Source organism: Chenopodium album, chromosome 19 (genome assembly GCF_948465745.1).
Source record: "Chenopodium album chromosome 19, dcCheAlbu1.1, whole genome shotgun sequence".
NCBI classification, from domain to species: Eukaryota; Viridiplantae; Streptophyta; class Magnoliopsida; order Caryophyllales; family Amaranthaceae; genus Chenopodium; species Chenopodium album.
This window is the reverse complement of record NC_137852.1, coordinates 3,501,995-3,518,680: the sequence shown is the minus strand read 5'-3', so window position 1 is coordinate 3,518,680 and position 16,686 is coordinate 3,501,995. Positions and strand designations below refer to the sequence as shown.

Below are 16,686 nucleotides of genomic sequence, written 5' to 3'. Positions count from 1 at the left end.
GTGTGTGATAGAAATGGTTATGTTGTAGCCCACTTTATATAAACCTCTCGTATAAATCTCCAAAAACCTCAGCTTTTTTTTTTTATTATTTTTTTAAGGGCTTTTATTTTTGTATTTTTATTTTTTGTTACTTTTTTTTTAAATTGTATTTTTTATTATACTTACGATAGTGTAAAACAAATAAACAGGATGTACAATAAATTGAATACGGGAGTATACCAACTTTAACTTATACTAATACCGTATATAAGATAAAATGTTACAAGTAGTATTATATAAAATCATGTTGGATTTTCGTCAAAAAAAGAAAAAAAAAAAAAATTATGTAGGATTAACGATAGTGTATACTTCCCTAACATCAAATTTTTGTTACCTTTACTAATTGACAAATGACAACCAAAGATGTTGAACGTTAAAGTTATAAATCGGATATTCTTACTCCAGTACCACTTAAAGTGGTGTGTTTATTTAGGAATGTGAGATTTATAATATAAAAGTCATTTAATGAAAAATACTCAAAATTAATCAAAATGATAACTACGAAGTATGATATTTTTAACCATTATACGGAGTATATCATATCATATTATTTATTCATTAAATTCTTTTTACACTTGATTATACATGATAAAATTATAAAGTAAGTTTTAAGGATTTATTTATTTATTTATTTTCTCTCTAGGTGGTAAACTATTATTGGTGATATCATAATTTGTTGAAATGGTACTTGTGGATGTATGTGACGTGGGCTAATCATAGAGGAGGGTGTAGGGTAAGACTGGTGAGGGTGGTCGTATGTGAGTAAAATTAAGGGAGAAAATGACAAAGTCTAATGGTAGGATCCGTGTGATACGGGTATATCTTACCCGGGCACATGGAATTTTCAAGTATGGGTCCCCTTTTTTCTGGATTATGTTACAGTACAGTTTTAGGTATTTTTTGGATTGGTTTTTAGTTTGGTTAATCGTCATATTCTCGTAACTAGGAACACCTCTTTTTCCTGAGAGTTATAACCTGCTCTAACTTGTTACTTGTGCACTTATGTTGAATACCTGAACGATCCTACATGTAAGTGAAAGTGTTGTAAAAGTGTCAAGGAGTGTATCTAATATTACAGAAATAAGAAAGTTAGGTGCGGCCCAAACTCATATTTAACAACTTAGATGAGGATTAAGCAAGTGAACATATCAATATAGCTTGATTGGTTGATTAAAGGAATTTATTTAATGCAAATCATCTTACCCTATGTAAGCAATATCTATCATTTTGCGAAAGTATATAACTTGATTGAATTAACAACTACTCACTTGCTATATAAGTAAATTCACCAATGCATTGTGTAATTTGATGTCGACCATATAAGTTTGGAATTATAGAGGCATATAGGAAATAATGTAATCCATAACATTTGTCTTATATAAAATTTGACAATTTAAGGGACCAATTTATGTCATCTTATTTCTTCTTAAAAGTCAACTTTACTCCAAAAAATAATCAACTTTACATGATTGTATGTATAAGTTATATAAATGTGAGTCTACTAGTCTAGTAAAGCTCACTTGAAACCTCCAAGGCTCCTACATATAATTGATAGGTCTAATTACTCCAACACACAACCACTATATATATATATATATATATATATATATATATATATATATATATATATATATATATATATATATATATATATATATATATACTCAAAATCAAATAAAAACAAGGACATAGCTACATTAATATAATGGCTTTACTTGACAAATTAATTTTGGTAGAATCATAATTGGTGCACCACATATCGACTATATTATGTCTAGAATTATAATCCCTTTCTTCTTAAATATTGGTCTTTTGTCCTTTGAACTCTGTTTTAAAAGATTTTTTAAACAGCCCGTCTTGTGTGTGGCTGACCACACCGTGTGACCACATATAAAAATACAAAGTAATCCCTGAAATAACGACCAAATAACCCTACAATACCATCGAGTAACCCCTATTACACTGACGAAGTAACCCCTTTAACATTGATAAGTAACCCCTATTACACTCACAACGTAACCCCTATAATGGCTAGCCACACATAAGACTTTGTGTTTTTTAAATCGATTTTAATTGCATATAGTATCTCCACCACAATTCCTTGTGACCTCTTTGTATCACTTTATATACGGACAAATTAATCTATATACTTATTCAATTCAACTCTCAATAATTAAAGAACAAGATAAAATAATCTTTGATAGACAAATGAAGTAGAACCAAAAAGTTACTCCAATAAAGGTGCTTTAATAGTTTAATCTACTTTCACAGGTGTAGTCCAAGTATTTAATTTTACGCCCCCGTGACAAGGAGAAAAAAAAAACAGATAATAATCCATAAAAAGAATACGCAGTTTGGATTTGATTATTGTTAGGGTCGGGTCCTAGCATATTATAAGAATCCAAGTGTATATTTCTTCAATAAAAATCTAAACCGTGCAAGTGTCCTTGTGAATTTGACAACTAACCATGACCATGCAAGTGTTCTCTATTACTTGGCTCACAGATTGTGTACAACATGGTGGGGGATGCGCCTACAGGACAACATAGAATTATAAGCCATGGTTAGGCTTTTCGCGTCATGACATGATCTTCGTTTTCTTTTAATTGCAACATATGGAGTAGTTTTTTGGCACGCATATTAAGAAAAGATTAGATGGTCTAAAATGATAAATGAACAAATTTATCAAAAAAATAATAATATGCAAATAGTATTTAACTCTTTTTTTAATTCCAGATGTTTAAAATCATCTCGTTAAAATATAGACATTGGAATTGTATTGCATGTAAAAGAAAACAGAGGAAATATATTATTAATGTGTACAACTATGATGGGCTGACTAACTGGCTACTGTAGTACTGTGTATTAACAACAAGTAGGTTGTCAATTTCCAAAATAATCTTTTAGATTTTTTTCTATGTTCTTGGCTCTTAGCTATACGCCCATACTCGTGGTTCTCTAATGATATGATCCATGGACCATACATACATATGATTAAATTGAATCATGGTGTCGTTTTTAAACATTTGATATTGTCCCTGTCAAAAAAAAAAAAAAAAAAAAAAAAAAAAGATATCGTGGATTATGGTGGAACCAGAATTCTTAAAAACGTGATGTCGATTGTATATATAATTACTGAATTTCCGTTACTCCATACAAATACAACTATAAGAAACTTCATGAAATTTGGTTAAAAGAAAGGCTCTTAAGTTTTTAGCTAATATGTCATGCTCACAAAAATGACAAAAAAAAATTCAAAACAAATAATATTGTCAAAAACCAAAGTGTAATATACATAAACAAAAGGAAGAAACATTAATTAGAGCAAATTTTTTTTTTTTTTCTTTTTTACAAGGAGAAGGTACACTTTCGCTAATGATCTCCTTATCTCAGAGAATAAAATCATAAACTCTTTATATTGACTACCTATCATTAGATGAAACATATAGAAACATTGATCATTCTAATAAGATTATTTGATTTAGTAGATGGACGTACAATCAATAACGATTAATTCACCAAACAATGAGAGATCGACAATGAATAACAACAACAACCAATACAAATATCTTCCGTAATTTATTTTACATGCAATCAACTAGTCAAGTAAGCCAATAAGCCTACTTAATCAAAAACTATGGCAAAACGAAATCTCATTTTACATGTGAAGTAATAACTTAGTAAGCAACTAAGCAAGGCCTTTTCAATTATGCAGTCAAAACAATGAGCTAGTTGTATCAAAAGAGACAAATTAAATCAAGTTAGGTCCAGATACAACATTTATTGGATTAGCTTATTGAAGGACACATGTCATTAACGTTATGTGTACATACAAAGTTTATATGTTGACCATGCATATACCAAGTACTACCTAATATTTTGAAGGGTCTTTACCGTTTAGATCTCTAAAAGGTCAGCTTATCAAGTCATCATTACAAAAATCAAATTAATCATTAGTGATTATCAACTAAACATGTATAGCCTAGGTAAGGTAAAAGTAGCACATATAAGAAGTCACATCATACCCTCGGGCCTCGGTACTCCCTTAGCTTCATAATTCCATTAAGATCACTTGTCTGTTTTAGATGAATTTTATGTTTTTTTTAGAGTTGGTGTAAGGAAAAACCACGTAAAGTTTTATCAAGTGAGATGATCTTTCTAATTTGCAATGATTGATTTCGATTCTTTGTACATTATGAATTTCTTTCTAATATAGGATAAGCTTAGGGCATGTTCTCTTCAGCTTATTTTCAGTTCAGTTTAGTTTAATTTTTAATTTTCTTCCCTCATAAAATATTCAATTCAGTTCAGTTCAGTTCAGTTCTGTTCAACTCAGCTCAATTCAGTCAATTAGAACAAGTCCTTAATAGAACGAAGGTGGAAAGGAAGGATTCAGAATAGACTTAGAAGTAATAGACTTCTAGATTGATTAGCAAAGTACATGAACCAAGTAATCACAAATGTTGGATTATGGATCTGTGGTGTTAAGGCAAGTGAAACATAACACGACTCTAGTCCATTTTTTAAGTATGTAAATAAGCTTAATCACGATGTTAACTGTTAAGCAATTGTTTGTCATTGATTTGTGTAGTGGTTGATTAGCAATTAGAATCTTGCAACAAAAAGTAGTCGTATCTGAATAAATCTTCTTGGGTTTCGCGTCTCAAGTACTACTTTCTCTCCTGAAGTCAGACTTTAATTATTGATGAATATTGCTTGAAATTATAGTTATTAGGAGTATAATTTATTCTAATCTGACTGCTAATGGACAAGAGCTAACTAAATCAATTAATTTTTCAAAACTAGATTAATAGCAATAGTACTAATCATTGTCCGTTATACCGGCGATTTACTATTTATTTTCTTTCATGATTGGCAGGTTATGATTATGATGATATTTTTAGTTGTAGATTTAGCTGGTTTAGGCTAGGTTGCTTGCATAACGGGTACGAATACGATACGAACATGTGTTTTTTCTTGTATTGACATTCTATCAAGAAAAAAAAGAATCAAAGTAGATGTCATTGTTCACTCGTTCATTTGTACAAGTATATTGATTTTATTAGTTGATACAAGTATATAACTTTGATATTGATGAGTAGTTAACCACTTTTTTACGTCTAAATGTTCAATTATTAGCAATCAACAATTCGTAGAATAAAGTATAGTAAATGTATAATACTCCGTAGGTTTTTTTTTTTTTTTTTTTTTTTTTTGGAATCATCAAGTTTATGGACATATGGCGGTATGGTCATGTAATATTGATAAATTTTATGGATTTCATTCAAATGTTTACACATACCCAGTAATGTTTCTTAGTTGTGATTTGTTTGTTGGTGACATGTCAACTACAAATATGCTACTAGTTCAATTTATGTTAAGAATGAGATCAATGAAACAGAGTTGACGAGACACTAGGTAACTTCAATTAGTGATTTTAAGAAATGGTGTTCTAACGAAAGAAAGGTATTTTAACTTTTATGCACTTATGTAACTCCATCCTCCTATAATTTGAGTATGATTTTGGGCGATTTTGGCTTCTGAACTCCAATTTTTATACTGTATGTTGGTGCAACCTTTTGGACTTTTTGTCTAATCCTGATATTTAATAAGGAAAAATAACAATGAAAAAGAAGACCAAGCAATTTGCTAATTTCGCACTTATTTAATTTGCTCAACGTGTTAAAATCATTTCAAGTACAACATATGTATACTCCCTCCATTCCTTAAAATTTGCCACAATCTATTATAACTAGGTAGTGAAAAAATGAAGGCACCATTTTAAATAAACTGAAAACAAGACAATCTGTTATATACGTTCTAAAAAGGAAAATAAGACAATTTTTAAAGAACAAAGGAAATTAAAATTAATTATTTCGTTGATTAAAAATTCTTTTTAAAGAGGCTGCTAGTTTCTTCATAATGCTAGACAACCATCTTAATCCAGTGACAAAATTCCAAAAAGGAGGAAACAAGACTAAAAGATAGCAGCAAAACAGATTGTGTGCAAAGCATCTAGTCATTTGTAAATGCAATATACTGACGTCATTCAGTTGCTCAATGAAGTGAAATCTATTTACATAAAATTTGTAGAAACCACGAGAAAATAGTAAAATAAAACACTCCAAATGAAGAAAATTGCAGCAAGAAGAAACAATTCCTAATCTGCTACCACTTACATACACTAATGTAAGTTACCGATCCTATATTGACGCCTTTTGGAACATAAACAATTATCAACAGCACCGATGACAACAACATCAACACAAGCAATAGCAAAATTGTTTTTTTTGAAATGATCAACACCTGTCATGACGTGGTCAGAATTGATTTTTTCACAAGCAAGTTCCCTCTCCAAAAAGTCAGTCTTGGAAAGATGAGTCGTCGGATTACCAAGACGAAGTTCTATGTGAAAAACCAGACCTTGATGAAGAGTCCCAAAGCAAATTGCAAAATGAATGCAGCCACCAAAACCACCATGAGATCATTCCCCTCAACATAAGTCCTGAGGTTTGAGGCAACAAAGCAAGCTGAAACACCACTGGCTAGAAGTATGATCACCCATCTCAGGAACTCCAGAGGAATTACCAACAAGAACTGCAAATTTCAACACATTTAAATATCAGGAAGTATATCCTCAAATACGTAGAAATAGAGTGAGTCAAACTAAACAATATGACTCACAGTAGGATCTGAAAATGTTACCTATTCTATGATAGTATAGGACATCACTGTTAGTGCTAGATATTCATAAATGAAGATACGTGACATGCATCAAACTTCCATGTCTTCGTTACAAAAAACAATGTTTTATATGGCCTGCATTGGGAAGGAAGGACAACTAAAAGGTCATATTTTCCTAGGTTTTGATTAGATTATAGGGAATCAATATGCTTACTAATCAAGTCACCACTTAGTATACAACAGCCTTGAGCCAATTGGGTATAAAGTGTCCAAAAGCTGTATCCTAGCTTCTTGCCAAATGAAGACACTATCAATAGTACAATAAAATTCTAGAAGTTCAAATACAATGAAAATGAAGGCAGCGAATCCAAAAGGCAGCAGGCACTTGGCACTGTAAAATGACTAGCTCTCCACTAATGTAGATTGATTGTGACTTCTAGGATAGCACTCCCCATGTCCCACAATGAAGGTCTAATAAACTTTTCTCAAATGTTCAGGAGTATTAATAAGTGATGATTAACCAATAATGTCCAGGCGTAGTGGAAATAGAAAATGATGACTAGGTGAATTTGCATTAAATGACTAAAGAAAGCCACCAAAGGGACAAAATAAACTAGAAAGGACAATTGTTGTTGGGAGTCTTGGGACAACAGGAATATAGGCTAACAGGCACAGCACTGCAAACAAAAGGACAACGATGACTTCACAAAGGGATAAGTTGTCTAAGCAGACTAGAATTCTATATAAACAAAAAAATTCGAATTGCAGAAGAAGAGTGCCATTCTGCACCTCCATGTTTTGCTCGTTGAAAGGAGAACAGCAAAAAAAAAAAAAAAAGAAAAAAAAATCTAAACAATAAAAATCACGCAAAATGTGCAGAGAACTCATGCAAACCTCGGACAAAAACATTTATATAGCAATTGTATAAACATGATGATCATGGAAACTTACACAGCTTAGAACAAAGATGAAGAGTGAATAACCCCACATGCACCAGAAGCGTACAACACTGGCAGGCGAACCCAGATACTGAAGCAAGAAATAAAATCCCAAGGGCACTACAATTGCATAGCCATACACTGTACTGGCAGCCAAACTCATAAAGCTGACATCAAAACTCCAGGATGAACTCCCTATTAAGTAGGTGGCTAAATTTCCAAGAGAAGCAATTACAAAAACCAAAGTTGTGGAAATCCAAATAAGCCCGTAGCTGTAAATAAAGCAAAACATAAGCATTAGCAACCTCAATGTCAGAAAACACAGGATGGAATTTACAGATTTCTCCCACCGAGATGGTAAGTCAAAATAGAGGTTGAAACAGATTAGGCATGAACATCTCAGCCAAACGAGAGCCACAATAAAGTATGGTACATTCTTTTTGTGTTGTGCAATCATCAACTATAAAATTCCAGTTAAATAAAAGACAACCACCAAGAAATATGCACAACCAAGATCAGAATTATCAGCAATATACAAAAAGCTATATTAGGACTTAGAAACACGGATGAGTGAAACTAGCTGTTCTGTCACCTGCTTTCAACCTTCAGCCCAGGAAGGAAAGGGAGCTAACCCACCTGGGTTTTACATCGAGGGACCCATGCAAATCCCTAAGTTTACATGTCATAAACTTTGGATTTAGGTATTTTAAGGTTGATGGTCATTTTGGTTAGTGGTCCAAACATCATACAGGTGTTGCCATATATTTTCTCTAGACATCTTTTGTGACTGGAAGACACATACTTGAAGAATAAACATTGTTTGTGAATTTGTCATCTTCTATCAAAAGTGGGGCTGCAATTTCACTAGATAAATCAAGGAGGCCATCAGGAACTAAGGGCCAAATCTCTGTGACTGCATGACTTTGACTTCTACCTTTATTTTTATTTTTTTAAAAAAAGGTTGGGGCTTACTAGTTAATAGGACCTTTCACAGTTCATAAATAAATCCCGATTAAATCTCTAGTGCAAAGTTGTTTATATCTGGTGCAATACTCATATTTTGTGAAAGGGTGCTCTACCTCATTAAGTCTGGTTTATCAACTATACTTCAAAGAATGGAGGAGACATGTGTTGAGCTTTTAGAATCAGATCTCGTGGCTTGTTAGGAAATTAAGTTTGCCTCATAACTGAGGTTATATAATTTGGCTTAATTGATTAGAATATGCTGTTAATAATGGGCACACACACACACACACACACACACACACACACACACACATACTTCGTATAAATTTTGAGTATGTTTGAAGATTTCCATGTCCTGCATTTTGGAACCATCATTTCCTCCTCCATGATTGAAAGGGATGGAGGAGGAAGATTTTTGTCGATGACTACACGGAATAATCACTTTTGGTTCATGTAGCCGACCCCACTTATGGGATTAAGGCTTTGATTGATTGATTGACTGATTTCCCACCTTATGCATGTGACCATCCTTATCTGTAAACTACAACAGAGACTACATTGATATGAAATCTTCCTCTCATATAAGCTCCAAAAGAGACCCTATCAATCTCTAAAACTAATGTTTCCCTTTTGCAGTGAATATAATGTCTTCCACCTTCATCAACCATGTCTATCAAATTCAATACTTGTCCAGATGAAAATTATCAAAACATATCCTGTCAGATGTCAACAAGAATTAGCCTTGAATAGAAAGACTTTTACCCAAAATCCCATTTTCTATAGCTAACACTAGAGCTGGCCTGCAAGTAGATCCTCGATCAACCTGACCCTAGCCATAGATAACCCAATAGTCAACAACCTGATCACCAGTCAGATTAACTCTAGTCTAAATCACTCATTTCACGTAAACATACGTAACGCTAGCTGAACTGCACCTACAGCCTACAAAAATACAAAGCAGAAAAGGTCTTTCAAATTCACCATCCTAGGGTTAAGCATATTAGATTCTTGATACAGATATTATCAAGTTGCCCATCTTCTTACTTAGACTCCATCAAAAAGTCAATTGGTTTACTAATACATGGACCTTCTAATGTACAAGCAATCAACAAATGTACCTAACTTCATCCATTATGGTAATTGGCTACTCATTTGCAAGCACCATCTAATTCATCAATGGTCCACGGTATTAAATTCATGCACCATACAGAAAGGTTACTTAAACCATGCCTATATGATCCAAAGAGCAACGAATCTTCCAGATGAACCCGGTCTTCTAAAAAATTATGAGTATATTTTTGTGGCAATATAATGCCCAAATTTTTATGTTTTTAAACAAGATAAGGATGGCAAGTAAAAAATAGGCAGATCAAATATGGGAAAAAACACACAAGAATCAACGCAGCTCAGTCTGTATGCAAGGGGTAAAGATCAGAATCAAATTCAAGGTGATACTCACAGATCAGGATTTGCATCAATCTTGCTGAAGAAATCACCAGTTCGAGGATCTAACGAACTCAGCAATCTATTGATTACAATGTCTGTGTCTACATTGAAGTATTGTGTGTATGAGTAGACATTAAACATTCCCTGCCAGTTGTTTGTCGGTGGTGGCCCACCTCCTTCTGCAAAACATGCAAGAGAGGTCAATGCATGTCAGGAGAATAAAATTGCAACTTTTTCGACATTCAAATGTACCAAAGCTGGATAAGACTTTGCAGCTAGATAGCTATTTATACAGCTCACTAAATTAGACTTTGTATTTAGGTGGCTGTTGAGAACATCAACAAACTTTTAAGATACAATCAGCCAGTTGGTAAGTGGTAATCAATGGTGGTAATGGGAATTAATTTTTATTTAATTATGTACAAAAAATCTCAAGTAGTTCCCATGGTAATCCTAGTTCACCCCCAAATTATATATTTTACATCATAACTTGGGTGATATAGAGTGATAATGGGTTTTTATGAAGAAAGTTTGGAATGTGGTTGCAGTGTTGCACTACAAGGACTTAAGGATGATACTTTTCTTGCAAAATCACACTTAAAAACTCATTCCCATTACCACTATTTATAAACAACTACCTAACATACCATAAGGGTGCATTTTGTTAACCTGAATTTCCCTTATCTGAAGTTATCCTAACTAATATTGACTAATTGGAACTATTCTGAACTTATTGTATTCAAGGATTGAGCTTGCGTAACCCCTTACCAGACCTGAACTTAATTCTTTTGAACTTATCAGCCCCGAATTTAACTTATTTGGACTTAATTTTCCTATTTTTAAAAGTGAAATTAAGGTGAGGAGAACAAAGTTTATGTGCATCTGGCACCAGCAGAACGATGATCTCATTACAGGTTAGACAAGCTACCATGAGATTTTACCATGAAGCCGACAAATACTAGTTACGTTGAAAATTCAAAAAAATCCCCAAGCTAGTCAGTATTTTTTTCAATTATGTTCATATGTGAGCACCTACGGGAGTAAAATGTCAAGCTTTATGTTATTAAAAAACTTCCACAACTTCGAATCAATCAAATTGCAATCCATAGTCATCATTAATGAGAATGTCCAAGGAAGAAATTAAATCTTGCAAAGTGGTATACTTACATGAGGGCCACACATTGTATCAAATTTTATTCCACCTTACAAGCAAGTGAAGCATAATTTAGTTACGACAACTACCGAATCTGTAATATTAAAGGGTCATTCCTCAATTTCAAAACAGGTATTATAACAAGTCAACTTTCCTTTTTCTCTTTAGGAGCCATCGTCACTTATTATTCCTAGATGAAAGTTCTCAAAGGTTATCCCTTCCCTAATTGAATATAACTTCCCATGATAAACATACTCTGAATCCTTGAAATTGACACATATCAGTAGCTCCAAAATATATATATATACATATGTATATATATATACATATGTATGTATATATATATATATGTATGTATATATATATATATATATATATATATATATATATATATATATATATGTATATATATGTATATATATCCTTCTCATTTCCTTGCGGAGAACTCTAAACAAATGCCTCCAATGAATGCACAAAAAATTAAGGTTTTAGGAATGGTGATTTCCAAATGCATTAAAGAGGTTTTCTATGTCGCAGACCAATTGAATACAGCAAGAGTCTGGTATCAACACCCTTGGTAACACCAATGATGAGGTCGAACCAATTTGCTGGTTGGCATAATCCTACTTCCTCAATTCCAATATAGATTTCCCATGCTGACCTTTTTGGTCCCAAAACTGAGTCCTTTTAACACAATTCTTAAAGCTCTTATAGTCTATCTTTCCTACAACTTCACAAATCTCTAATTTGTACCTCCCCCTTTTCTTTTTACTTGCATGAGGGCACACAATTAAAAGAGGAAGTTTGAGATAATAAATGGATATGTTACTTAAGAAAAAACTACCAGCAATAAGAGAAAAGGTTTAGAATATAATGGTTTAAATTATTAAAATTAATTTGTCCTTTATCTTATCTAATCCTTCCTCCAATTGCGTGGCCGTGAGGTGAGTTGCAAATCAAAAGAAACGGAGGAAGTATGTAGGAATGCTTTGATTAGAAAATAATTAGCAATGCCCTTCAGCAAATTTATGGTTCTAAGTTTGAAAAGTGATGCCTTCATCCATTATGAAGCACAATCTCTAAAAAGGGAGCAGGTACGTGATTCTTGTACCATCTAGCAAAACTAAGCAAAGGTATACAATTAACACAGAAGTTCATATAAGGCAAGTCTTAAAAATGGTACTGCCTTATCTCAAAATTCACAGTGTCACAAAAAGATTGATTAATCTAACATATACTTAACATAGATAGCAGTATTGCTAAACACTCAAAACTCATAATATTCTTTTAATAACACGAACTAAAGAATGTGATCACAATCATTAACCACATTCTATCACTCCCAACACACATTTCTAAAGCACTAAATGTCAAACACAATATCTAACGAAAGTAAAGAGATGATTGAATATGGCATACCACTAGAACTTGGTACATTCTGATAACCTGGTCCTTTGTCTCCACCTTGATGAGGAGGAAAGAATTGCAAATTCGCTTGGGGCGCTACACGAGTTAAGTCAAATTAGCAAATTGTTCCTCAAAATAACTGAAGTCAAAAACTCAACAAGATCAGTTAGATTGCCATACCCGAATTCGCATTACCCTTACCTTCTTCAGCTACAACAGCCTGCCATGAAATATTAATCCAGTTAATCACATAGTAAAGACCTAATTAATGAAACATTTAACAATTATAAGACCATATTTAATACTGTATAAAGCCACATCTAAAACTCCAAAACAATCTCAGTACATAAATTTCATCAATTGCGCTCTGAGCTAGTCAATATCTCAAATAATCATCAAAAACACCCAAATTTTCAACAAATTAAAGTATAAGCTTGCAAAAAATTTGTAATTGTTCGATAATACTCAATCAAATGAGGAAAAATCAACAAAATTGATCAATCACCCAACGCATGTTGAAAAGGGCATGAAAAATCAGTCTTCTGTTCGATTTACATGGAAAATTTCAAAGAAATGAGCCACATTATACAAAAAAATTCAAAAATGAATTGAATCGAACAACAAAATTAACATGAATTAGGGCAAAAAAAGATAAAATTGAGTGAAGAAATTAACGTACTGGAACTGAGCCGAGTAATTGACTTGTTGGAAGATTATTGTACTGTTCATCCATGATCAAACTTCAGATTCAGAGAGAATTTTGTGAAGAAGACAACAAAAAAATGGTGAAATTTTTTTTGATCGAGATTCGAGCTTTGGGACAATTATGGCTGATAAAGTCCCTTTTCTTGCGTTTCTTGTTGTTAATGTCGAACAAGGGAATGTACAAATTGACAAATTAGATTTTTTTTTTTAAAGCAGGTTTTTTACATCTAACAACAACCAAAAAATCTAGAGATCAAAAGTAGTTTTATTAGTTTTCCATTATCATTAATCATGCATGTGGACATGTGGTTGTGTAAAAATCCCTCACTACTTAAATACTTCTATTGTACCGTTTAATTTTTCATGGTATCAAAAGATTTGTCTTAAAACGTACCTATATTTAAAAAAAAAACTTAAAATTTTGACATTTCAAATGTAAGTATTAAAACAATTCTAATAAGATTCCGCATGAGCAACATAAGTATGTTATTTCCTTTATGTTAATGGAATCCGAAATTGTGATGAAAGTAGTATATAAAGTTTGACCCAATTTTTTTTATTTATTTTATACCACCCCGGATGCATATCAAAATCGAGCATTATTCCTAACAATTATTCCAAACAATTAACAAAATTTTAAGTTGGTCTTTAATTTACTCGATTGATTTGCACACATTGAACTCGAGCTTGAGGAAGAGTATAAAATATATTCCTGGGCCTCAACCATCAGTTTAAGCTTTTGGTTGAGTTGGTCCTCTAACATGGTATCAAAAGCCAGCGTGACACAAAGGTCACGGGTTCGAATCTCATCCACCCCTCCTTTAAAGTGGAATTAATTCGCACCAGGTATGGGTGGGTCTGTGTTGCATCCACATTTCAAGCACAAAGGGCCTTTCATGTGAGGGGAGTGATAGAGTATAAAATATATTCTTGGGCCTCAACCATCAGTTTAAGCTACCGTTTCACGTGAGTCCAGTTTATATTGCACACAACCATCCCCACCTACTGCCATTGCCATTGTCATTACCTAGCCGCTCCGGCGACCACCCTCCCCCCCCCCCCCCCCCCCCTCCCATCCCCCGCGCAACAGTAGGCAAGACCTCATAAGACCCCCCAAATCTTCTAGAAACACCCAAAGCCTTAGAAACCACAGCATAAACCACAAACACCAAGACGACAACAACACCCACATGAATCAAAAACGCAAAATCAAGAATCGCAATCCCACAAAGCTTAGATTCCTCGAGCTCACATTTAGTCGACCCTTCAACAGTTCAACTCCACTAACAACATCAAGAAGACGATGACACCCATCCGGAATAATCGCCTCCACATAGAGCGACAACCCAGTTTGCAGAGCCCACAAAGTTTGGAGGAGATTAAGTTAAAGATTGATGATGTTTCAGCAAAATTCTGGTAATCATAGTTAATTAATTTATATGCTACCTCATGCTTTCAAAAAACAAAGAATTTTGTCAGGAGATTAGAGACGAACAGGGGAAGGCGGCAAGAGCGAGGGAGAGTACGGACTACGGAGGTTGAGTTCTCCAGTTTCAGTATTATGATGAATATTGTCTAATATCTGATACTTATTAAACTAATATCTGACTATTATAATTTAATTTCTGATACTTTTAATTTAAATTCAGATAATTACAATTTAATTTCTGACAATTACAATCCAATATCTGATTATTCTAATATAATATCTGACATTAAAACCTTATATCTAATACTTATAATCTAAAATATGACCATTATAGTCTAATTTCTGACACTTTAAATCTAATATCTGATATTTATAACTTAATATGTGATCATTATTATCTAATTTTTGACAATAAAAAATTTTATTTTTTTTCTGTTTGTATGACCGGACTCACGTGAGTTCGTTCCACACAATACTTTACCTTGAGGTTTACCTAGTTCATTTGATCACATCAAATCACTTGTGTATCAATCAATTACATAGTAAAGTAAAAATGTTATTTTTCTTAACCAACAAATTAAAATTGAAAGTCATCATTTTCTTGTTTGATATATAGAAATAAGCAATAATACTCAAATTACATTTTAACTAGTGGTAAATCTATTAAGTTTAGATAAATAAACCTTTCATTTTTTTTTCCAAATTTGCAACCTAATATTTACGTGAGTAACAGAGTAACTGACATATAAATAATGTGTTTGGAAAGCATAGGCTCTGTATTTTTGTTTTTACTACGGATTACTCCATATTATTCCTTTTAAGTTATAATATATTGATTGTTTGCCTTGTAATTACATTAATCAACCTTTACCCCAAAAAAGAATAAAATGTCAACCTAACATATGAAATTATCAACGCAACATTCATAGATCATTACAGGCTTACAGCCACTTTATCATTTTATATTCAATGAAATGCTGCATTTAAAAAAAAAAATTTAAAAATTGTCTGAGCCCGGGTTCGAACCGGGGACCTCTAGTGTGTGAGACTAGCGTGATAACCGACTACACCACCCAGACTGATTTGTTATAAATTGCTAAATTTGTTATCAGTAGAAGAAAACCTGGGTTTATACTTTATTAAAATGCCAGACAGCCAGAATTTTGTTTTGTAATCTAAAATGGGAACACATGGCAGACTGTTACAGGTTTTACATAAATTAATTTAAAAACAATGGGGAAAATTAGTGATGACCACAATTAAAAAACACTTTGTAAAATAATGAAGACGATGAGGTTGCTCCTGTCGATAAGTCGATTTGTCAAGTCAACTAGTCAAGTACATGCAATTGCAAAATTGTCCAATATTTAGTTGATGATATTCAAGTTTTTTTATACGTCGGTATTATTCTTCTACCAACTACAGAAGACCTAAGCTAGATACCAACAGCTTGATGACAAGTTAATTAAAACTACGAGTATGAATTATGAATACTGGTATTGAATAATCAATATGATGACCTTGTCGATTTATTTGTGTCAACTAATTTATTTACACTTCTTCATTTAAACCAAATCTCGTCTATATTATTATTTTATTCGGTACATATTTATGCAGGTTTTCTCTCCACAACTTATCCACCAAAAACATGGGTCATATGAGACATGTGCATGGCAGCAAATCATCGTCGTTCCCGTTGAAGCATTACAGTACGGAGATACGAAAGAACAATGTTACAATTCCACAGTTAAATTAGACAGAAGAATGAAGACCTACTAGAGGCGCGTGATACACATTACACAATCATATAACAAAAAGTCAATTTGTACTATACCATAATATGAATAATTATCAATTACGTGCTAAAATCAACATTATATCACACTCCTATTTATATATACTTCATGACTTGATATTCC

At 32.8% G+C, this 16,686-nt stretch overlaps 1 protein-coding gene and 1 non-coding gene across 2 annotated transcripts; both read right to left on the bottom strand.

The window, feature by feature from the left end:
- Positions 1-6,055: 6,055 nt before the first annotated feature.
- LOC145594856 (uncharacterized) lies at positions 6,056-13,526 on the bottom strand. Its single transcript, XM_081651201.1, has 6 exons — positions 13,313-13,526; positions 12,814-12,853; positions 12,646-12,729; positions 10,087-10,252; positions 7,675-7,933; positions 6,056-6,636 (listed from the first exon to the last, which is right to left on the bottom strand). The coding sequence occupies exons 1-6, from the start codon at positions 13,364-13,366 to the stop codon at positions 6,445-6,447; spliced, it is 795 nt and encodes a 264-aa protein (XP_081507327.1). The 5' UTR covers positions 13,367-13,526; the 3' UTR covers positions 6,056-6,444.
- A 2,246-nt stretch (positions 13,527-15,772) lies between these two features.
- On the bottom strand, positions 15,773-15,846 carry TRNAV-CAC (transfer RNA valine (anticodon CAC)). The gene has a single exon. It is a non-coding gene; the product is annotated as a tRNA-Val (tRNA).
- Between the last annotated feature and the right edge of the window lie 840 nt (positions 15,847-16,686).

Excerpts from the sequence above, each read along its gene's own strand:
- LOC145594856 (XM_081651201.1), bottom strand. The coding sequence starts at position 13,366 with ATGGATGAACAGTACAATAATCTTCCAACAAGTCAATTACTCGGCTCA. Across the intron at positions 10,253-12,645 it reads GAATGTACCAAGTTCTAGTG|AAGGAGGTGGGCCACCACCG; the intron begins GTATGCCATATT and ends CATGTTTTGCAG. Across the intron at positions 6,637-7,674 it reads TCATCTTTGTTCTAAGCTGT|TTCTTGTTGGTAATTCCTCT; the intron begins GTAAGTTTCCAT and ends TGAAATTTGCAG.